Here is a 24,989-nt window from a genome sequence, read left to right as displayed (position 1 = left end):
TCTTCGGCTTTACAACATCCTCTGGCAAGGAGCTCCTCCGGTTGACTGTTGCCTATTCATTTCATTTGGTGACCCCCTAGTTCTTGTGTTATGAGAAGGAGTAAATAACACTTCTTTACTTATATTATCTACACCAGTTATGATTTTATAGACCTCTATCATATACCCCCTTAGTCATCTCTTTTCCAAGGAGCACTATAGCAGTATAGCAATTTAATATCATAGTCATTAGTTATTTGAAAAAAGGTTGTAATTATAGTACAGTAATTCCTCACTTAAAGTCGTCCTGGTTAACATTGTTTCCTTATTAAGTTGCTGATCAATTAGGGAACATGCTCGTTTAAAGTTGCGTAATACTCCCTTATAACATGGTCATTTGGCAGCCGCCTGCTTTGTCCACTGCTTGCAGGAAGAGCAGCCCGTTGCAGCTAGCTGATGGGGGCTTGGAACCAGGGTGGACTGGCAGCCCCCCATCAGTTCCCCACTCACCTAAGTTCCCTGTGTGGCAGCTGCCCAGCAGGCTATCGATTGCTGCAGTTCAGCTGTCCCTCCCGCCACTGCCATGTGCTGCTCCTGCCCTCTGCCTTGGAGCTGCTCCCCGAGCTTTCTGCTTGCTGTGCAGGGCGGGGGGAGAGGGCAAGAGGGGGGCTAATGTTAGAGTGTCTCCCTCTCTTCTGCTCTTGCACCCACTTACCCTATCTTCCATAGAGCAGGGGGACACACGACAGGGCTCAGGACAGAGGGAGCTTCCTGGCAGCAGCTATCTCAGCTTGCTGATCTACTTAGAGTGGGGTCAGCGTACTTAAAGGAGCAATGCGGATCTCTCTCTCTCACACACATGGTGTGTGTCTCTGTCTGCCTCCCTCCATTCATGCTGCCTTGTAGAGTGTGAGGCTACATTAACAACAATGAGATAACCCTTGAGGGCTCAGTCAATTAGTAGTTCATCACTTAGCCGTAAGGCATTCCTTGGGAAATATCCCACCCTCTGACCACCTCAACCAGGCTTCACAATCATCATTACTGTTTACCAGTATTGTATTATTTGTTTAAAACTTGTATATAATCTTTTGTCTGGTGAAAAAAAGTTCCCTGGAACCTAACCCCCCCATTTACATTAATTCTTATGGGGAAATTGGATTTGCTTAACATCGTTTCGCTTAAAGTTGCATTTTTCAGGAACATAACATAACGGTAAGCGAGGAGTTACTGTATAACCTATGCACAGTATTTTAACTAGTGTCAACTGTGTGGAAAGTCCTGAAGAATTTGTGGTGTTACATTATTAATAATCATTCTGGACAAAGAAAATACTTGACATGTTATATTTCTTAAAATTAATTTGAAAATCTGTCTTATCACAAAAAATTACCGTTTATTTGCATTTTATCAAATAATTCTGGATTCAGAGTAAGTGCTGTAATTTTGGGGCAGATGCAGTTTATCTTTCGTACATAACAAAGTTTGAGTTCTTGCTTCAGGTGCAAAGCAGAACTCAGTCTGAACCCTGGAGTTGTGACTGATGCTTCCATAATGGAAGAGGCAGTGTTTCCAAACTGCAGGATTTGGGGTTTATTGAACTTTGTATAATGGTTTGATGGATACATGGGGTTACCAAATTAGATACAAGAATGGTTAAAATGACTATTTAAGCATGTTGCAGTGAATACAGTACCTGCGTTAGTGAGCTTTAAGATGGTACATCATGTACGTTATGTCAAGCTGGGAGGGTTTTTGTTTGTTTTTTTTCCAAAACTTACTTTCCTCAGTGGTCCAACAAAGGATGAATTAAGCTTTGTAGGGTGCTTGAAGGCATCTGTTCATCCAGTTTTTCCCAGAAATTGGTTTTAGTGGCTGAAGTTTAATTTATTGGCTAGCGGGAGCTGACTTTTAGTCAATTCTTTTGGTTAATTGGTGTCTTTTATATTAAATGTATAAGTACCCAGAGATTGTTGGGCACATTTTTAATAAATCAGTCTTTTGAAATATTTTATATAGTGTGTGATGCAGGCCCAGGTATCTTAAGTGAAAAGGCCAATGCATCTTCCACTGAAGGATAATTTTCTAGTTTAATTTTCATGTGGCCACATATGCCTATAAATGTTCATCTACAATATTCCTCTGTCTGTGCCTACTTAGATGGAAAATGTTGATAAACCAAGAGTTAAAGTAGAGAATCAGTGAGAAATCTATAAACGTTTCAAATATCCTAGCTGCTGGAAAGAGAAATTAACTTTGTTAAATAAAGTTTAAACTTCAACAGGCAAACCGTATATTACTGTTGGTTGCTTGTGCTAGTTCTTTTTTTCTTTTTAAAGTTGTATTAACAGTTATCATCCACGTCACCTTTTTTTCTGTAAAAGTATAGAACAGTAAGCTTGGGTGCATCACTTACCCATGTGGAATATGGATTTTTTGATCCAAAATGTAGAGTACATCTGGTGACAAACTCTGCTTTCCATTCATGCAGTATATTGAGAGCTTATAGAGCTTTTGTGTTCCAATGAAAGGAGATACTTGTCTTGGAAATTCAGCAGCTTTACTGGCAAGAACATTTGCCAGAAGGGTGTGGGACCTTCTGGCAATTTCTTTGGTTGATTAAAAGACACTGTATAATTTTTACCATTCTTTTCTTTTATGCCAAAAGAAACTTCGCTTCACAGGTTGGGGGATTGAAGCTAAAATCAAGTGCTTTGAAGACTGGTAGGGAATAATAAACTTTTGTCAGGAGCACTTTTATTTTGAAAGACTCCCATGTCCCACAAGAAATTAAACAAAATATTAGCCTTATTTGGATTTTATATATAATGTATGGTTCAGATACATATGTTACGTACGTACGTACGTACGTGTGTGTGTGTGTGTGTGTGTGTGTGTGTGTGTATAGCGTATATATTATTTGGATGTGTTATATATAAAATATTCAGATACATATGTGTATATGGTTCAGATACCTAGAGTCTATCTGGAATGGAGGCTTACAACAATTAAAACTCGATATTTTAGCTGCAAAAATGTTTTGTGCATCATAATATAGTTTTGAAGTTCATACTGGTGCTCCATCTGTCAGAAGTGCCTTCAATAGCACACCAGAATGTCAATTATCTATTCTATAAAGAAACTTCACACTTGTTTGTGTACAGTCAAAATTCCAGGAATAAGATTTTTTAAATTTCTTCAATGCAATTAAAACATCTTTTCTCTTAAAGACAGTCTGGTCAAATTAAATTAGTGTGTTTACAAATTAGATGGAAAGGGCAGTGCACAAAGCAAGATCAGTTTAGTGAAGATATTGCATTTAAGCCATTAGTTTTTTGTTGGCTAGACTGTAACTCTTTCATAAGCTTCACTTTGTTTTACCGAAAATGACAAAAAAAAGTAATGCCGGTTCGCTGTTGTGCCCAGTTGCCATTGGATGTAGCTGTGGCAAGGAGGTGATATGGAGCTAGTTAGTTAGGTTTTCTAATTCTCTAGCAGGTTTTGCACTGGTCCCAGAAGAGGCTCCTGTAACCTCTGCCAGCTAATAATGGACCACAAGGGACTGTCTGGGGATAATCAGCATGTTCCGGTCATATCTCCCTAACTCTCATATGCCAAGACTGCAGTGGGAGTGGAGTAGGTGCATGCTGACTCTTCACATGCTATATCAGGGGAATTCCAGGCTGGTGATTTGCTTTACTCCCTTTGCACTGCTTGAATCACGCAAAGGAAGAAGAGTGCATTAAAGAATATGTGAGTAATAGCTTAAATCACTTTTAGAGAAAAACTGAATTTGGCTGAATTTTGGCTGAATCCTGAGGTTAAGCGTACATCAGGTTGATGAAGTAGTATTAAACTGTTCAGTTCCTGATGTGTTTGAGATTTCCCTAAACAGTGCTTGCTATTTGGTTTTCTAGATGTTTAATTTTTCTTGCTTTGGTCATGATATAGGTTTATATTTCACCCAACATTGGCTTGGTGTAGATTAGTATTCTGCATTAAAGAAATCTTTAAAAAGTAAAAAAATAAAAACTGACTTTTTTTTAAATTAAATTCACATGCTTAACATGACTACCATGAATAGTCCCATTTAAAATGAATGGAACTACTTATGATAGTAGAGTTAAGCATGTGTTTAAGTGCATGCAAGATTGATGCCTGAGATCCTGACAGGAGGGAATCATACAGTAAAGTTGTAATTAACTCTCTTTTCTCCTGTAAATAGAAATAGCTTTTGAGTAGAATGTTAGTCATTCTCCTCCCTTCCCCAACTCAAGGATAGTCAGTAAGTGGACCATGGGCCAAATCTGGACCGCCAGACACTTTTGAACACACCCTGAAATCTTTTTATTTACTACTTCTTATTAATATTGTTTATTTTTCTCTGGAGTCTGGACCTTGACTATATCTTAGTCCAAGAAATTTGGACTTCAACAAAAAATAGACTACTTCTGCCTAAACTTATCTAGAAGGTTGATTCTTTATCCTGCATTAGTTCTGGAGATCAGTAATAAAGAGGCAATGGACACATTGGGGAGAGCAGGGGGAAAATGCATGGACCTGGGTATTCATGGTAGGAATTTATTTTCCTCATCTCAGTTACTTTCCCATACTACACATCTATACTTTTTCCTCAACAAAATATTTATTTTAGGGGAGTACCCAGCATAGCATATATAATGTAATGTAATAGAGTAAGGATTCTACTGAAACTTGTGGACCAGGGTTTGCCCATATTTGATATTGGGATTTTACAAAATAAAGCCTTCTATCTTCAAAGGAGTCTGCCGTCTGTGATCTAGTAAAATTGACACTACAAGCATATAGCTACACTTGACGTTTTAGTCTTGTTTTAACAATGGTTAACAATCATGTTAGTGAACACATTAATTATTTCTATTATAGATGGAACACAAATGTTTAGTTGTATTTAACCCTAGATTTTAGCAATTAAAAATTACTAAATATTCATGTGTAGGTATACCCCCAAGTGAATTTCTTGAGCCATATTCACAGCAAAATTCCTGACAGATATGTTGATGAGCAAAATTGTATTTGCTGACATAAAAACATGTAGATCTCTAGCCCATATTTAATACAACTCACAAACATAGTCTTGAGAAATGTAAGTCTAAAATGTTGAGCTTTTTGTTGTTTTTATAGGGCTTCTTCATTACATTCAGCTTTGCCAAAGTCATTCCGTGATCTTGTACTGGAAGAAGAAAAATCTGTCAGTGCAGGTCATTCTCCGGTCATCATTGTCAAAAAAGTTTCTTTTAAAGAAATTGAGGATCCACAAGCTCAAAAGGCCGTAAGGTAAGTGATATTTCTGTTGCAAAACTTCTCTCCCCAGTGATTACTCATGGGCTAATGCCCTCACCTGTGGAATTCGGAGGCAGTCCAATGGTGATTCTGAAGGCTTCAGGACTAGGCTCCACTCTTCAGCTCAGGCCACCAGATTTTCTGCCTCCTGCTGTGGAACAAATTGGCAGTTCAGTTTCTCCTGACCATTTTCTTTTTAAAACCTTTGTTTTTATTCATTTTCATGCAGCTGCAACTTTATAATCCTCCTCCTCCTCCTCCCATCCCCTGGTAAATAGCAGCATGGTAGCTTCAACCACATGGATCTGCCACTGCGGCTCCTTCCTGCCATACTCCTGTGCACCCACTCAGGCCTTACATGAACTGTGCTGCAGACACCCAGCTTATGAAGCCTTTGTGAAGCAGCACTTAAAAGCTCTGCAGAGTGTGAATTATGCCTCGCATGTTATCTGTCATCTGACCCTCGCACTGCCAGGGTGTGGGGCTCAGAGTCAGACCAGCATGTTAGGTCCCCATTCTGCCCCAGGAAACGACGACTCTAATGCAGAAAAGACCAATCCAGCGCTAATGAACTTTCAGTGAGAGAGTCAAGCCAGCTCAAGGGGTAAATCCCACAACAGGTCTGGGCTGGAGGGAGAAAAACCCCTGAAAGGATTGAAAGCTGTCCTCTTCCCCCTGTCCCCAGAAACTAAAGGGCCCTCAGCTCACAGGGGAGAGAAGGGCTCCAACACAGTTTCCCTTCTTCCCACTGGGAGTCAAGGAATTCTCATGATACTCGGGGAGAAGTCCTGCAAATGCCTGAGAGTCCCTAAAAGGCAAAAGGAAATGTGTCCTTTTCACGGTAGTACAGGTGAGTTCATCATACACGCATTTAATTTACCTGAATTCAACTGTATGCGCTCAACAACAACAAAAATACCTGTAGATAGTGCAGGCAATTCCGCCCACCATTCCACTCAATGAGCATGAGATGGGAGACGTGAATCTGCTGTTCCCTCAGTCAGTCTCAGTTCCCGCATGCCTCTCATAGTGTGAGCATCTTGCCGCGCTGAGTGTGATTCTAGTGTTTAAAGATACGTATTTTTCATACAACGTGGCCCTTAAACGCAAGCCAACTACTTCATCTGGTGCTCAACCAAAGAAACAGCGATCTGTTTGAACGCTGGAGGAAAAACTGGCTGTGTTGGACTTATTGAGAGATGGTACGTTGGTCTCCAAAGTGGCATGTAAATATGGCAACGAATCTAGCATATGTGCCATCAAGATTCGAGAGAGAGAAATTCATCAAGCTATGGCATCAAGTGCTCCGATAACTGCTAAGGTGACGAGCCAGGTGCATGATAAGACTTTAGTGAAGACTGAAAAGGCATTAAACTTATGGCTGGAAGACATGAACAGTAAACATGTGCCTATCGATGGCAGCACGTTGCGAGAAAAGGCTCTTAGCCTCTACGCGCTGTTCAAACCTCCCACTGAAGAGGAACAGCCTCCCGATGAGAAGGAATTCAAAACCAGCCAAGGTTGGCTTAACAGTTTTAGGAACCGTTTCAACCTCAAAAATGTCCAAACTACTTGTGAAGCTGCAATCTGGCAATGAAGGGGCACCAAAAGCCTACTCAGAACAATTAAAGAAAATCATAGAAGAAAAGAGCTATCTTCTGGAACAAGTTTTTAATGCTGACAAGACTGGGCTCTTCTGGAGAAAAAGGTCCAACCACAATTACATTTCGAAATCAGAAAGACAAGCCCCTGGCTTTAAAGCAGCTAAAGACAATGTGACTGTGTTTTGTGGCAGTGCAGCTAGGCATTTAATAAAGCCGGGCTTGCTCTACAGGGCCACAAATCTCTGTGCCCTAAAAGGCAAGAACAAAAATATCCTGCCTGTGTTCTGGCAATCAAATAAAAAGACTTGGGTGACGACAGCATTATTTCTGGATTGGTTCCACAAGTGTTTCATTCCGGAGGTCAAGCAGTACCTCGAAGAGAAAGGACTTGACTTTAAAGTGTTGCTGATCATAGACTCTGCTCCTGGCCACCCTGAGGCACTCTGGTTTGCGCATAATGATGTTGAAGTCGTCTTTCTCCCCCACAATACCACCTCCATCCTCCAACCTCTCGACCAAGGCGTGATTTGCTGTTTCAAGGCCATGTACACGAATCTTATATTCTCACGGATATGTAGCGCTATGGATGCTGATCCCAATCTTATTGTGATGGAGTGTTGGAATTCCTTCAACATTGGTGATTGTATGACTTTTATATTAAAGGGGAAATGGATGCAATCAAGCCTGAAACAGTCAACGCATGTTGGCGAATCCTAATGGAAAGAAAAGGAGTACTTGTGGCACCTTGGAGACTAACAAATTTATTTGAGCATAAGCTTTCATGAGCTACAGCTCGCTTCATCGGATACATCCGTACATACATCGGATGTATCCGATGAAGCGAGCTGTAGCTCATAAAAGCTTATGCTCAAATAAATTTGTTAGTCTCCAAGGTGCCACAAGTACTCCTTTTCTTTTTGCGAATACAGACTAACATGGCTGCTACTCTGAAACCTAATGGAAAGTGTGTGTGAATGATTTTAAGGGTTTCCTGACATTTGACAAAGAACTTAAATGCATTGTTCATGTGGCCAGGCAAGTGGGTGGTGATGGCTTCATCGACATCCTTGAGGAAGAAATTGAAGAATTAATTGAGTCATAGAGAAACATTGACTAACGATGAGTTAGAGGAACTGATAAGATCGTCTATAGAAGACAAAGATGATGATGATAATGAACAAGAAGAGCAAGCAAGTTAGAATCTTAAATTTGCTGAAGTGTTCCAAGCAGCGAAACACTTGAATGATTTAATATCTGAACACGATCCCTCTATGGAACAAAGCCTCAAAATCACACATTGTATTATGGACGATTTGAGATAGTTAGGGGGCTTATTCCTCCTTATTTCCACTTACTTCCCTGGTCCTTCTTACATGAACAGAGAGCAACAATACCTGAGGTCCAAAGGTGCAAACAATTTGATGTTTATTGGGGTGAACTTCCAGCAAGCATGATTCCAGTTTCCTTCCTTAATGTCCCCCTTCCCAGCTCTGACACCACAGAGCCTTCCTTACCTGTGTCCCTGTTCCCATTCCTGCTCTTAGCAAAACATGATTCCAATTTCCCCACCCCCATTCCCTGTTCTCATTTCCCCCCTCACACCCTTCCTGATTGACTGCAGACTATATAGTAAAGCTTGAGTTCTGCTTAGCTATACCTTAACCAATCATTTTACTGAAATTTAACTAACCAATCCTAACATATTGTAACATGATTATTTAACCAGTTATATCCCACCACCTTAGTTAGTTTACACCCAGCAAAATTAATTATACAGCAGACAGAAACAATCACAGAACCAGACAGAGGTTATACAGACAAACAATAGGGAAATGGGGACTACAGTGATAGAACAACAAAGAAATGAGGATTTCACATCCTACCTATTGATAAGTGAGTTCTTGCCAAACAGGATGCTATCAAACTAAGTTACCTTTTACATCTTCTAGGCACTTCCCTTTCTCTGGAGGCAATAGGCATTATCAGGACAGGACTGTATTCCTAATGGCCCAATAGCACCTTATTTCAACGTGACTAGGTTGGAATGTGAGGATGTGACCGGTCGCTTCCAAGCTTATGGCTGCCTCTGCTGCTTAGCCAAAGGCCTTAACCTAAGAACGGCCTCAGACTGTTACAAAAAAAGAAGGCCCTTACACCAGCAGACAGTGATTTTGATTCTTTCTTTTATACCTCTATAACTAGCTAAGTGATAAGAATACACCTAAATTCTTAGAGTATAGGCCTTTACAGACAGGCTTGAATATCTGTATCCTAACGATGGTATCAAGAAATATTTGAGCAGCTCAAGAGACAACGACGACAGTTGCCGATAACCATGTTTTTCAAGGAAAAGCAACCAGCAGCAGATGAGCCTACGCAATCAACTTCTCGAGCTGAAACGGAGCCAACCACTTCATCTATGACTTGCTCTCCGTCACCTCTGTGTCCTGGATCGACATCAAGCCCTGACTCCCCCCTGTAATTACCCCCTGTAATTAAAAATACAGTACTGTAAAATTATATTTTGCATATGTACTCTTTATTATATAGTGTACATTACTGTATACATTATACATTTATACAGGTTACTGTACAGGGTTGTACTGTATACACAAAACCATGTACGGTATACTGTACTTTATGGGTGCTTTAAGGGATATTTAAGGGTAATATTGACTATGCACGATTTTCACTTTACGTGCTGACTTTAGAACCTAACCCCTGTGTCAGATGTGACTCCACTGTAATTAATATTGTTAATTAGCAGTTGGCATGAAAATCATGGTTAAACCCTTCGTTTGCTCTCTCACCCTGTGGTAGTGTTTGCTACATAGTCTTTCTCACAGTGCTCTGCACCATGCTCACCGCCCTCTCCCACTCTGCAGCATGTCTTGGCCTGTGGAGAAGGCTGTATTTCCAGTGCACTCTGCCTTGGTCTATAGTCTAATGGAAATTGTATCAGTCTGGCTTTAAACTTAAAGATCCTCGCTCTGCCATGGAAAGGGATTCAGGTTTCAGGAAGCAGCAGAGTGGGAATTGTGCCTTCTGATCATCAGCCCTAAACCCCTGCTTTGCCAGGGAAATGGCCTCAAACTCTGAAAGGCAGGAAAGGCGCTCTCCCCTACTCACCAGGCTGGCTCCACATTAAGGCCTTAGGAGCACTTCAGGCAGTCTGTGACAGAACAGAGGCACATGATCCAATCCCCATGAAGCTGCACCTTCATGGGATTATAGAGGTGTAAATAAGAAATCCCTTCCCATCCCTTCACAGTGATCCTGATTTACTGATTAAATCCCAGAGTGGTACTAGGCTGCTCCTGTGGTACTTACTTCGGTGCTAGCCAGCCTGAGGGAGCCAGCAGGCAGGTTTGCAGGTTCCCAGGCACATCTAGCAAGCTACTTCCACAGTTGAGTCTGTGTACCAGTACCGCTCCTCTGTTGTGTGGTTCCTGTGCTGGGATGAGTAGTGTATTACCTAGACAGCCAGGGGGAGAAGTACCACACACGCTTTAAAAAAGAAAAAAAATCAGTAGCTTGCAAGGGAACTGATTAATATTAATAAAATCTTTCCTTTCAAGTATTCTTATGTATATTTTCCCATTAATGCTTCCTGTGAGTCCATCATAAGATCCAAATGCGGACACCTGATTAAACCAAATGTTCAACTTATATTTTTGTGTAAAAATAAAGACTTTTCATACATTTTGGGAGCCTAACGTTGGTGTAGCAGTAGCTCCACCAGGGAAAGACAAGTCACACCTTCAGAACGGGACTGCCTTCCAAAACTCCCCTTAGACACTTCACTGCAATTTCAAAGCTTCACTATACCTTTTCAGACGTAGGTTTTTCATGTATTTAGTAAGGAAAGCCTGCACTGTGGCAAACACTGTGCCTCATTGTCTAGAGGTATGGTTTTTGATTGGACTGAGATGTCTTGGGTTTTGTTTTGGTCGAGCCCTTGATGTGATTTGTGATGATAACTTGGTGGCTACATGGAAGCCATATTATACCCAGGAATAGCTATCGCTCATTCAAAACTGATATCTTGCGCATGCAAACTTGTGAGTAGCTATTGGAGGACACATTAGAGAAATTAGTAACTGACATTGCAGAAAGGCATCAAAAGCCAGAATAGAAGTCAATTAGTTACTACCAACGCAAAGTGTATCCAAGAAGGGGCCATTACCCTGGCAGAGGGAAAAATCTGGAGTAGAAGCGTGCAAAGAAACTTAGATAAATTTTCCTCCAAATCAACAAAATCCTCATGATGATGAAGACAAAAAAAGGTTTTGTGTATGAACCACAGTGCTTGTACAAGATTCTTCCTTTTGATCTATCCTCTGTATCCAGTCTTAAGTGGCTCATGGTAATCACAGCAAGGCACATGTCATACCCAACTTTCACTCTAGACCAGTGATACTCAGACTGAGGCTCTCTTTAATGTGTCTCCTGTGGCTTTTTGCAGCACATGATATTAAAACACTGTGTGCTTTAATTAACCAATCAGGATGCTTTTACTATGTTATTAACCAATTAAGTTATTAACTTGCACTAAGTAATTAACCTGTCATACTGTTTAAATATGAATATATAGTACTATAGTAAATGAAACAATGAATTCACGCTACTGTGGCTCTTTTGGGTAATTTTGATCACTAATTTGGCTCCTGAACCAATGAGGTCTGAATATCACTGCTCTAGACCCTTGAATACTCACTATGGAAGCAAACATACTTGAAAGATAAATTTCCAAGAATCTCATATCATATAGCTTTTAGTTAATATTGACACTTTTGTCAGGGTCTGTGTCTTTTTTATTTTATTTAAAATAAATTAATTTAAAAAAAAAGAAGCAAAACCCACAAACGTGGCCGTAGAGCATTGGACCTTTCAGGTCCAGTATCCTGTCTATGACATGACCGGAACCTGCTGCTTCAGTAGAAGGTACAAGAAACCGTAGGCAATTACAGTAATGGGAGAAAAAGCCTCCCCTACCCTCCCATTAGGGGTTGGCCTGTGATTGAGACATGAGTGTTGATATCTCTTCCAACCAGGGAGTAACTAGAGGTCAAAGTTTCTCTGTGGCAATGGAAATAATGTCCTGGTTAGAGAAGAACCTGCTACCTTTCAAGACTGTTCACATAAAGAATACAGGAAAGAAGAAAAAGGAAAGTGTGGTGTCCTCCTTGTCCTCCACTGACCCAGAAGGCACTTTGGACTGGCTAGATAGCCAATGATGCCATATTGTAAACAACAGACCTCTTGAAGCAGAGACTCTTTCATTCAGACCAGGAACAGTTAACAACTTGGGCATCAGAAGAGAAATGTAATTCAGCATGGATTCTCTATTAAACTCTGATACAGTTTGGTATCCACACAACACTGTTTTGTCCCATTTACCATTGATTTCAATGTCCTTAACTAATTTCTCCTTCAAAATTTTTTCCAGGACCTTGCATACTACAGATGTCAAACTAACTGGCCTGTAGTTACCCGGATCACTTTTTTTCCCTTTCTTAAAAATAGGAACTATATTAGCAATTCTCCAATCATTCGGTACTACTCCTGAGATTATAGATTCATTAAAAATTCTTGCTAATGGGCTTGCAATTTCAGGTGCCAATTCCTTTAATATTCTTGGATGAAGATTATCTGGGCTCCCCGATTTAGTCCCATTAAGCTGTTTGAGTTTTGCTTTTACCTCAGATATGGTAATATCTACCTCCATATCCTCATTCCCATTTGTCATGCTACCATTATCCCTAAGATCCTCTTTAGCCTTATTAAAGACTGAGGCAAAGTATTTGTTTAGATATTGGGCCATGCCTAGATTATCCTTAACCTCCACTCCATCCTCAGTGTTTAGCGGCCCCACTTCTTCCTTCTTAGTTTTCTTCTTATTTATATGGCTATAGAACCTTTTACTATTGGTTTTAATTCCCTTTGCAAGGTCCAACTCTACTCGACTTTTAGCCTGTCTCACTTTATCCCAGGATAAATAAACAGGAATTGAGTCTTAGAACTAGTAAGTAATCTAGCTAGATATGTGTTAGATTATGATTTCTTTAAATGGCTGAGAAAATAAGCTGTGCTGAATAGAATGGATATTCCTGTCTTCGTGTGTGTCTTTTTGTAACTTAAGGTTTTGCCTAGAGGGATTCTCTGTTTTGAATCTAATTACCCTGTAAGGTATTTACCATCCTGATTTTACAGAGGTGATTCTTTTTACTTTTTCTTATATTAAAATTCTTCTTGTAAGAAATTGAATGCTTTTTTCATTGTTCTTAAGATCCAAGGGTTTGGGTCTGTGGTCACCTATGCAAATTGGTGAGGATTTTTATCAAGCCTTCCCCAGGCAGGGGGGTGCAAGGTTTTGGTGAGAATTTTGGGAGGGAAAGACGTTTGCAAACAACTCTTTCCCAGTAACCAGTTAAACGTTTGGTGGTGGCAGTGGAAGTCGAAGAGCAAAGGGTAAAATAGTTTGTACCTTGGGGAAGTTTTAACCTAAGATGGTAAAAGTAAGCTGAGGAGGTTTTCATGCAGGTCCCCACATCTGTACCCTAGAGTTCAGAGTGGGGAAGGAACCTTGACAACGGTGCTATTGGGCTGTTAGGAATGCAGTCCTGTCCTGATTATGCCCATCGCCTCCAGAGAAAGGGAAGTGCCTAGAAGATGTAAAAGGTAACTTAGTTTGATAGCATCCTGTCTGGCAAGAACTCACTTATCAATAGCTGGGATGTGAAATCCTCATTTCTTTGTTGTTCTATCACTGTAGTCCCCATTTCCCTATTGTTTGTCTGTATAATCTCTGTCTGGTTCTGTGATTGTTTCTGTCTGCTATATAATTAGTTAGTTTACACCCAGCAAAATTAAGGTGGTGGGATATAATTGGTTAAATAATCATGTTACAATATGTTAGGATTGATTAGTTAAATTTCAGTAAAATGATTGGTTAAGGTATAGCTAAGCAGAACTCAAGCTTTACTATATAGTCTGCAGTCAATCAGGAAGGGTATGGGGGTGGGGAAATTGGAATCATGTTTTGCTAAGGGCAGGAATGGGAACAGGGACACAGGTAAGGAAGGCTCTGTAGTGTCAGAGCTGGGAAGGGGGACATTAAGGAAGGAAACTGGAATCATGCTTGCTGGAAGTTCACCCCAATAAACATCAAATTGTTTGCACCTTTGGACTTCGGGTATTGTTGCTCTCTGTTCATGTGAGAAGGACCAGGGAAGTAGGAGGGTGAAGGAATAAGCCCCCTAACAACATCTATTTGACATTTTTTGACAGGGTTTGTTTTTTTTTAAACTAAATTTTAACTTTCATCATTCAGAAGTGAATGCAACCAATTTGTGGTTAGGAAAATGATCAAATTTTAAGAGATTAGCTTTAAAAACAAAAATAAAAGAAATCAGTGAAACGCTGCAAAGGTGAGATATTGCAAAGCTTAGAAATAATACAGATTTAAGTAGTGGGTTTTTTAATGACTGCAAAACTGCACATCTTGTAAACTGAAATTTAAGTGATCTGAGTTGATTCTGTTCTTTCTAAACAGAGACTCTATTTAATGAATCTGGAATTGTATATACAGGGTCAAAATCAAATCGATTGATAACTGCTTTGAAGCACCACTTGGTATACTAAGACTTCTGTATCTTATATCAATCAATATCCTTGTAGTATTTGCACTACACAGAGGGTCAGAATTTTCAGTAAGACATAGAAGCGTATTTGTGTATCTGTAATATATACTCGGAAAGGGATTTGCATGACTTTGGCGTATATGGATGTAGTCCAGTAATGTTTGGTCATTAGATGTATTCAAATCTGTTTACCTTTTAACTTTAAAAGTCTGGTGAATAATATATTTTAACCAGAGCACTATTATTTTTGTGTGCTAAAAGTGTTAGGTGCTCCAAAAAACCTGTATGACCCTGTTTTCAATGGTATGAAATGCACACTGGACAAAGCAGGTGCTTGCTTAACACTGCCCCTTTTCATGTCTGTATATGTAGAATCATAGAAATGTAGGGTTGGAAGGGACCTGGAGAGGTCATCTGTTCCATTCCCCCTGCACTGAGGCAGGTCTAAGTATACGTAGACAGTCCCTGACAGGTGTTTGTCTAACCCGTTCTTGAAAACCTCCAATGATGGGGATTCAACAACCTCCCTTGGTAACTTGTTCTGTGCTTAACTACACTTATGGAAAGTTTTTCCATAACTTAAATCTCCTTTGCTGCGGATTAGGCCACTTTACTTCTTGTCCTACTTCCAGTGGATGTGGAGGACAATTGATCACCGTCCTCTTTATAACAACTATTTATATATTTGAAGACTGTTATTAGGTTCCACTGCCCCAGTCTTCTTTTCTCAAGACTAAGCAAGCAGAGTTTAAAAAAAACAAACAAACAAAAATGACCTTTCCTCATAGTCAGGTTTTTGAAATCTTTTTTAATTTTTGTTGCTCTTCTCTGGACTCTCCAGTTTATCCATATCTTTCTTAGAGTAGGCATCTGGAACTGGACACAGTACTGAAGGTGAGGCCTCACCAGTGCTGAATAGAATGGGATAGTTATCTCCCATGTCTTTTACATATGACATCCTTTCAGTCACAGTTCCTAGTCCTATATCCTGTCTAGGTTAGTTTTGAACAAAAGTCATTAAGGTCCGATGCCTCTTGAGTTGTCCTTATTAAATGAGTTGGTCATAGTCTTATCCAGTCTTAGTGGACCGGTAATGACATCACCAGAATCACAACTAGCACTTTTGTTACCTGTTTCAGCAGAGATGACTTTTTAAAAAAAGGAGGTATTGAATGGATTTGGAGAGTGAGCTTTCAAGGTCAGTTGCACTGAGACAAACCATCTTGATGACTATAAATCAGCACCTTTTAGAAATCCTAAGACATTTTAGACAACAGTTGGCCTGGAACTTATCTAGAGATCTTCCCACACAAAAATCCTTCTAAAACATGTAGATTTGACACTTCCATACAATCCTTTTTCACTATCCTCTAACCCGGTGGTTTTCAACCTATTTACCATTGTGGGCTGCACTGTGTTATGTGGGCTGTATCCAATTCTGCTTGTATAGCCCTGAGAATGTCCCATGGGCCGTGGGTTGAGAACCACTGCTTCTAATCTATTATATGTACTTACTTAATTTCAGATTTCTTACCTTAAGACAACCTAGATCCAAAATGCTTAAAATGTAAAATCTCTGACAACCTCATTATTACATGTAAGGGTCACAATAGCACTGGAATAGATGATTGTTGTGCACTAAATACCAGTATAATTATCCTCTGCTTATTGCTTAATTGATCACTAGAGTGTACTGTGACATTACAACTGCTAATTTATGATAAAATTGCTCTGGAAAGAACTTTACCTAGACTGAGTCATACTTGCTATGATCAAGTTGATTTTTTTATTTTTTTACTACTTTATAGTGGTGCTGTGAATACTTTGGTCAGGGGTAGGAGGGAGTGTGCATCTGACTTTCATCCAAAGTGTAAACCTCCTACATATTTGACAGAAGGTTTTGTCTTTCTGAGGGGTCTAGGGGGTTTCTGTTTACACGGTTGTATAAAAGATAGTTTTTAAAAATGAGCATCTGAGAATTGGGAATACTTGAACATCTCCCTAGCGTGGCAAAGATGATGCTGAAAAAAAGCCTACTTCTGCATTGTCAGTCAGGAATATTTACTTAAAGGAAGCTACCACATGCTCTTGTGTGGTTCTCAAAAACGTTAACGATTTTACAGTTCTCAAGTACCTGAATCGCAGACACCATTGTTTCAGCTCGGAAGATTGGACAGGATTTGCTGTGGAGGCCATCAGTGTTCTACCTTAGTAGAATGAAGGCATTGTTGAGCAACACAAGGCTCTTCTTTTCCATCCTGCTGCTGGAGCATGTAACTTCTATTCCTACTTCCAGCTCCTGACTGATCAAAGTGAGAGCGACCCACAGTGAGAGCAAACAAGTCTGACACACAGGAATGTGGAATGCTACAACTGAGCCACTGAATCAGAAATAGCAATTTTTATGAATGTTGAGTTGAAAGAATTATCCCCAATGGTGTCACACAAGCTTTAATGTGGCATCCATTATGAGACTGTAGGGTTTTAACTGATTCTACAACGTGTGCCCTCCTTCAGCTCATGAGCCTAACTATGGTTTAAGGAGGCATTTTTGTTGCTGCTTCACCATATTCAGTGATTCACCTAAGTTCACATGAATGTTGCAGTTGAGATTTCATGATCAATAAATTCTGGTGTCTGAATGGGAAAGATCTGTCTTCAGCTTTTTGGATCACTAGGCAATTTGTTGATCTTTTAATATATTTCTGTTCTTTGGGGGAAGTGAATGAGATCCTAGTGGGCAATTTTGAAACCATATCTTATGTTAAAAAGCAGGGCATAGTTAATTTGGATGTAGCCTTTGATGATAGATGTCTACTTATTTATACTTCTCCCAAAAAAAGAAAAATCCCCTTCTCCCAGCAATAGGAGTTGTGCTGCTTGTTGTCCATGAAATTGTGTTCTAGGGAAGAAAACCCAGACAGAGAACTTGAGAAATCACCAGTCACGGAGTTCTCCTATTAGGAATTTTTCTATGAATTTACTCTGACAATTTGTGGCTATTTAACTACAGTATGTTATGTAGAAATGAAATCAATTGAGAGTTGACTATACCAAAACATTAAAGCATGTAAGGTGCTGTAGAATAACTGAAAAATAAATGTTGAACTTTATTTTTTAAAAAATCTTGCTATAATACTTCTCCCATGCTTTTAAACTGCATGTTGTCAGAGGCTCATAATTTAGAGAGGGCTTAGATTACTCATTTTAGGTCTCTTCCATTCCCCTATTAGTGCAGGATTCTTCTGGTCAGCACATTTTAGTGTGTTTCTGTCTGGTGTAGACTTAAATGTGCCAGACGGTGAGTTCTCTTGATAGATTATACAGGATAACGCATCTTACTGTCAGATTTTTTTTCTTGATATTAAGCATGTGGTTTTATTTTTCCTGTTTAGTTTCATTCCATGAATCCTATTTTTATGACCTTTTTATGTATATTCATCAGAATCCAGATCATATATTTGTGAGGGAAGGTACTTGGGCATGTGTGCTGAAGGTTCACCATCTCTGGCATTGAATAATCAATACCATACTCCACAGAGAAATAATACACTAGTGCTATTGACTTAATGCTACAGCCACCTCTTTCAAGACAACGATTTTAGGATCGGAGATCGTATCATTCCTAGATTTATTGTGAATAGGCTTACATACTGTGCTTATATTGCAATTACATTGCTCAAATCTTTAAATACAAAACATTACATGAACTTATTATTTAGGTTGCTGTCATGGAGTCCCCGGCGATGCTCTGGAACTGCTCCCTACGAAGCCAGTCAGGACTCTGGTGAAGTCTCCTCTCTGTGAGCAGACTGTCTTCAGGGCAAGAAGCTCACACGGCTTCCACCTTCCTGGGTCTGACTTTGGAGCATTCAGCATCTTCTGCCCCTCCATGCGCTTCCCACAGCGAGTCCGCCCAGGCGGGGTCCTGGGGAAGCCAGAGGGTCCTGCACCCCAACTTCGCAGTCAGACATGACTCTCAGCCAGCCAGTAAAACAGAGGTATATTAGATGACAGGAACACGATCTAAAACAGAGCTTGTAGGTACAGAGAACAGGACCTCTCAGCCGGATCCATTTTCGGGGGGATGTGGATGCCCATCACACTGCCTTTGAGCAGGCTGGCGATTTGAACCAGAGGGACTCTGCGGAAAATCCCCGGTGTCTAGCTCCCTTGCTGGGTCCCAAGGCCATAGACTCCATCAGCCAGATGGGTGGGGTGGTGGACAGGCCCCCATTCCTGACCCCAACCTATGTATCTGTGTGGAGTCTCCTGGGTTCAGGCCCCTCGGACCCCCAGTGGGAGTGGAAAGTGGTGGTCAATGGGGAGACATTCCTGTGGTGGCGAGACCCTGGGACAGAGGGAGAACTGTTGTCAGGCCCCGGGTGGTGCAACCTCAGATGCTGAGGGGCTGCATGACCTGGGTGAGGGTTTTAGAGATGGAACCATTTGCCCTGCCTATAGCCCAGATCCCTGTGCAGACCCAGTAGGGGCCAGGCTGACTGGTCATTGGGGTTCTCCAAGATATCAGATGTGAGACCCTGTTGGGGGTGACTGTCTCTCTTTGGGACAGGACCCAGGCCTTGTTCCTGTAATGACCAAGGGTTTGAATTTGAATCCAGGGAACCAATCGGCTGAGACGGAAATGGTCAGTGAAAATGCAGATGACCTGGCTGGCAGGGGGGAGGAGCTGCTAGGCTTAGGATACCTGCCTATCTATAACCAGACCCCTGGGGCTAGGTGGGACAAAGAGATGTTCCCTGTCCTCCTGCACACCAGAGAGGGGGCTCACACTGGCTCTGATGCTGTAAGGAGAGCAGAGCGCTCGCTGCCTGTCCCCACTGGAACAGCAAGGACAGCACTGAGAATGGGGGGAGCTGAGACCCCAGCTGAGTGGGGCAACACACAGGCATGCCTGGTCCAGAGGTGCTTCTGGGAAGTGATTCCACAGCAGGGAGGGAGCTACCAGGGACAGGGCTTAGTGGGGCTGTGACCCAAGGCACAGCCAGTGAGAGGGAAGAGGTCCCACTCCCTTCTCCAGTAGCTGAATCCCTGGCCAAGATGCAGAAGGATCCCTCCTTGGAGAAGCTGAGGGAACTTGCTGGCCACAGCACTGCAAACCCCCTTGGGGAAGGCTGCAGGGACAGATTCCTGTGGGAAAAGGGATTCCTGTACCGGGAATGGGCTCCCCCAGGGGAAGTAGAACCATGGGGTATCGGGAGGCAGCTGGTGGTGCCCCAAAAGTATCGCCGCTGGCTATTGTACCTGGCCCTGGCATCCACTTATATCTGTGTCTCTAGCCAGACCTGGGAGGAACATGTGTCCCAGGTGAAGAGGGTGCCGGGCTGCCTGAAGGAGGCAGGACTGATGGTAAAAGCTGGAAGGTGTAAGCTGGGGATGGCATAGGTGTTGTACATGGGCCACAAGGTGGGGAGCAGCTACCCAAGACCAAAGCTGGCCAAGGTTAAGATGGGGGCTCTTAACCAAGAGAGCCCAAATTGCAGCCCCCCAGACTGGAGTGCTGGGAGAAGACCTGATCTCATTTTGAACCCCAGGGGTTTTGGGGTGGAAAAAGGACACAGGCTGCATAAACCTTATCACACGCTGCCAGCAAGCACACCCGACTCAAGGAAGGGTGTAAAACTGGAAGGGTCTGGTGTAACTCTCACCAAGGAATGCGAGAGATGATGGGGCATCCATGGGAATGCTGGTGGGTTCGAACTTCCTCAGGTCACCGGCTAAAGTGACCTCACTCAGTTCGGTCTCGAAGGGGGGACAGATGTGACGAACTGGAACTGTTCTTAATGTTTCCTCTGAATACTGTAGGAGTGCCTCAGTTTCCCTATGCATTTCTTAAGTCTGTAGGTGGTGGGAGAAGGGGGTGTAATTGTTGAAGAGCAAAGGACCAGTGCACGTAAATGGCTGACACTGTCTCCTGGCAACTGATGGCCTGGGCCCTTCCCCCCTGCAAGGTGATAACTAAAGATGTTGGAGAACAAACGAATCGGGTGACCTCCTGGCCCGGGAAAGGGACAAAGCCCAGAGGAAGAAGAGCTGGCGAGTGAGTCAGTTTGGGGCTGGCTGGGGACGTTGAGTGAAGTGCAGACGTGGTTGTCTGGCTCACTGCCCCCCAAAATGTATCTGGATGAGGAGTCCTGTTCTCTGTACCTACAAGCTCTGTTTTAGACCATGTTCCTGTCATCTAATAAATCTCTTTTTTACTGGCTGGCTCAGAGTTGCGTCTGACTGTGAAGTTGGAGTGCAGGACCCCCTGGCTTCCCCAGGACCCCGCCTGGGCGGACTCGCCATGGAAAGCGCACAGAGGGGCAGAGGATGCTGAATGCTCCAAGGTCAGACCCAGGAAGGTGGAAGCCGTGTGAGCTTCTTGCTCTGAAGACAGTTTGCTCACAGAGAGGAGACTTCACCAGAGTCCTGACTGGCTTCGTAGGAAGCAGTTTCGGAGCAGTTCCAGAGCATTGCCCGGGGACTCCGTGACAACAACGATTTTAGGATTGGAGATCATATCATTCCTAGATTTATTGTGAATAGGCTTATATACTGTGCTTATATTGCAATTACATGGCTCAAATCTTCAAATACAAAACATTACATGAACATATTATTTAGGTTGCAAAGTCAGGCACTCGGAAATTAGGAAATGCCGTAATTAAGGTTGCCTGTGCTGTAAGTCCATTATGGTTCTAGTAATCAAGAAGCTAACTGTACTCTACCACTACATCACACTCAAAAATCTTCTGCCTAGAAGTCTTGGATTTAATATTGGAATTGCTACTATATTACAATACAGTGAATGTGCAAAGAACTTTTGTCTGAATTAATTTTCTGCTGGGGCACTCATATGCTTCTTACTGAAGTAGTTATTTGAATAGGAACAATATAGGAATATGTTTTAGTAACTGTGCTCACTGTGGGCTGTCATACTGCAATTTGCAAAGGACGCTCATTTCACTTTTTTTTTTTTTTTTTTTAGTGGCGTGAGATTCCCCTCTCCAAGTTTTTCCTCTCCCAAAAGTAGCATGCTTAGCACAGTAGAATAAGTCTGAAGGTTGCCAACAATCCTGTTATATTCCAAGAGAGTATTGAATGAGCAACTTTCATATTTTTTTCTTCCAAGATGCACAATCAGAGAAGATCGTGTTTCTGATTTACCACAACTGGAGAGTCATAAGTAAGTTTGATTTCTGACATATAAAGATTTTGGAGCATGTTTTCTGTTAGTTCTTTATACTGCTTTTGTTTCAGAATGTCAGTGATATACTTCACTGTGTAATGTATTACCTTGCAGTCCATGGTTAGTGACATCCTTGACTAGCTCTACTGCGATAGCACCTATCACATTTGCAGCTATTGTAGAGGAAGAGCTCCAGCAAGAAGCAGCTCTTATCAGGAGCAGAGAGAAACCTTTGGCTTTGATCCAGGTAAAGGAAGATGTATTTTTTTCACTATCTCTTTTAGAGATGACATTTTAGAATGAGCTATTCATATGCTGCATAGTGTCTACCAGCTGTTAAAGCATAACTTCAGGTTCATTTTGGGAGGGCAGGGCTATCCCAGAGGTGGACAAACTTTTTGGCCTGAGGGCCACATCTAGGTATAGGAAATTGTATGTCAGGCCATGAATGCTTACAAAATTGGGGTTGGGTGTGAGCTCTGGCTGGGGTTGCGAGCTCCGGGGTGGGGCCAGAAATGAGGAGTTCAGAGTGCAGGGGGGGCTCCGTCGGGGACGGGGCTGGGGATGAGGGGTTTGGGGTGTAGTAGGGAGCTCCAGACTGGTACCGAGGGGTTTGGAGGGCAGGAGGGAGATCAGGGCTGGGGGAGGGGGAGGGGGGGTGGCGGCTCAGGGGTTTACCTCAAGCGGCTCCCAGAAGCAGCGGCTAGTCCCACCTCCAGCTCTTACACAGCGGTGCAGCCAGGTAGCTCTGGTGCACGTTGGCCCGTCCGCAGGTGCAGTTCCTGGCCGATGGGAGCTGCAGGGGCGGTGCCTAGAGTGGGAGCAGCGTGTGGAGCAGAGCTCCTTGGCTGCCCTTACGCGTAAGAGCCAGAGGGAGGACATAACCGTTGCTTCTGGGAGCTGCGTGGAGCGGCCCCTGACCCTGCTCCCCAGCTGGAGCGCCGGAGCAGGGCAAGCTCCAGACCCTGCTCCCCAACGGGAGCTGGTGGGCCAGATCCAGCCCGCAGGCCATAGTTTGCCCACCCTGGGCTAGCCTGACAATATTTGGGGCCTTTAGCTGCGAGGGCTACGTTCTATATTCTCCAGGTTTCTTTGCCTGCCCTCATGGTTTGGAGTGTGTTGCCTTCTCCCAGTCTGCTAGAGGATGACATCCAGCCAGTCCATGAGTGTTTTAGAATCTGTTAGGATGTATGGCCCCAGGATCTGCCCGGCTAACAGATTTTTTTTAAAGACCTAGCATGCAAAACATATCTATATTTGAATGAAATGAAGAATATTCATTGATTACTGATGTGCAGGAGTATCATTATTCAGGGCCATTAAACCTTATTGGCAATGGTAATTTGTTTTAAAAGGTAACACTGTTATACAGTGAACAGTTTCCATCCCCATGAGATGATTTCTTCTCATTATAAAATGCTGACTTCCCCTCCCCTCCTCTCTTTCTTTCGTCCTTCAGATTGAGGAACGTGCTATTCAGGATTTGCTAATCCACTACGAAGCTTTTGACAACCCTGATGAATTCGTTGTCGTTGAAAGGGCTCCACAGGGGCCTATTGCAACACCTTTGTGGAACAAGCACTGAAGCTAATCCATCATGAATTTCATGAAGATATGTCTACTTCAGAGTTTTTGACTTTTATTACAGGTAGAATTGGAGTGCAGGAGCAGTCTTGTAAATGTACTATCAGTGTTAAAATGCTGCACATAATCTGCATGCATCTGATTATACTAGAGAGAGAATGCAGACTATAATTTGTTAGTGTCCCTTATTCACATCATATAATGTATGTATGTTTTGACAACAAACTTTTTACCATCCCCTATGTTAATTACATTCTATATAAAATTGTAGATTGAAAATACATTTGCTTATATTAAGGTTTAGTCCATATTAGGACAGTGAGGTTTTTGTTAAATTCACAAGTGGTGGAAAAAAGTCGGTGCTAATTTTGTGATTATTGTAAAACTGATGATACAAAATTATGCATCTTTTAAATGTGAGCATTTAATCAGGATTGACATGACAGATTAGAAATATCCCAAATGTATCTTCGCTTAAATTTAATCTAAAAATACAATTTGAAAATGCAGTTTTTCCTAACATCTGATATGGGTGTATGAGTACTGGTTCTCTCAGCTGTTGTGGCTAGTACTTTTGACTGTTACTCTTCATGGTGAGCCTCTGTGCTGGACTTAATGTACTCTGCTACTACCTGCTTCCAGTTCAGTTATGTGTGTTTTTACACTGTTGTTAGATTGGCATTTTGAGCTGCCCAAGCTCTGTTATGGCTTAAAACAAACACAGTTCAGTGAGATGTGGTATCACTAGTTGGATCATCCATGGTGTATTCTGGTAAATTGGTACAATTTTAGAACCACTGTATTAAAGTACACTATATTTAAAGTGCTGAGGAAATGCAAAATCTGTATGTTAAATATTAGAGCTACAAGGACGAATGCTTAACTGTGGATTTTGAGAATGCCTAACCTGCAAAGATTTCATGGCTGGCTTTTCAGTATTGTGTGTTCAAAAAGTTCTTTGTGCCTGGTTTCTCTGAACAGATTTATAAAAAATTGTTTAATAGCCTTATGTACAATATGCTGTCTTGTTGGGTTGTGTTTGGGTAGTTAAATGTGAACTTAGCAGTTTCAGTAATCTCAGCGTTTACAGATCCTGGGCAAACTGGAGAGGATCAAGCTTAGAGAAGGTATACCCAGATGGATGTACAAAGCAATCACTGTGTGATAAATTGAGTCTTGGAAAAGAATGTAGCTGCATCTAATGGCTTCAGGTGAGCTACATTTAAAAAAAACCCACATGTAAACAAATGCAATAAACATTAAAATCTTGATTCACACAAATTTGTGTACTTAAATTTTTGTATGCCATTATATAAAAATTGACTTTTGTGGCAATTAGAGTATTCTAAAAGTATCTTCATTTTATGTGGAGCATGAACTGTGTGCTTAATATAAGATAAAATGTCAAGTAAACCCCTACAAGGGGGAGGGGATTGCTGTGGAAGATCTCAATGTATTTAAACACTAATGGTGAATATTTGAAGATTTTTCTAGTGCTTCAATTCCTCTTGCCGTTTTAAGGTTTTGTAAAACAACTGTATCAAGATTTTTTTTTTTTAAAAAAGCATTTACTATGTACAGTAAGAAACTGATTCAACAAGCTGTTAGACTTTTTCTAGCCATTATCTTTATCTTATTCCATTCTCAAATGTAAAATGATAGGGT

The 24,989-nt window shown here is 41.6% G+C and overlaps 1 protein-coding gene across 4 annotated transcripts in view; it reads left to right on the top strand.

Annotated features, from left to right (window-relative positions):
* Positions 1–24,601, top strand: part of IBTK (inhibitor of Bruton tyrosine kinase) — a 106,959-nt gene extending 82,358 nt beyond the window's left edge. For 2 of the 4 annotated variants that reach the window (XM_038394853.2, XM_043510560.1), the window contains 4 exons: positions 5,143–5,295; positions 21,684–21,737; positions 21,855–21,987; positions 23,200–24,601. In XM_038394853.2, the coding sequence (XP_038250781.1) occupies positions 5,143–5,295; positions 21,684–21,737; positions 21,855–21,987; positions 23,200–23,325 (466 nt within the window). In that variant the 3' untranslated portion in view covers positions 23,326–24,601. The other 2 variants (XM_043510558.1, XM_043510559.1) reach the window with 2 other exon arrangements.
* Positions 24,602–24,989: the final 388 nt, after the last annotated feature.

Source organism: Dermochelys coriacea, chromosome 3 (assembly GCF_009764565.3).
Source record: "Dermochelys coriacea isolate rDerCor1 chromosome 3, rDerCor1.pri.v4, whole genome shotgun sequence".
Classification (NCBI taxonomy): domain Eukaryota; kingdom Metazoa; phylum Chordata; order Testudines; family Dermochelyidae; genus Dermochelys; species Dermochelys coriacea.
This window is presented reverse-complemented; position numbering and strand designations above follow the sequence as displayed.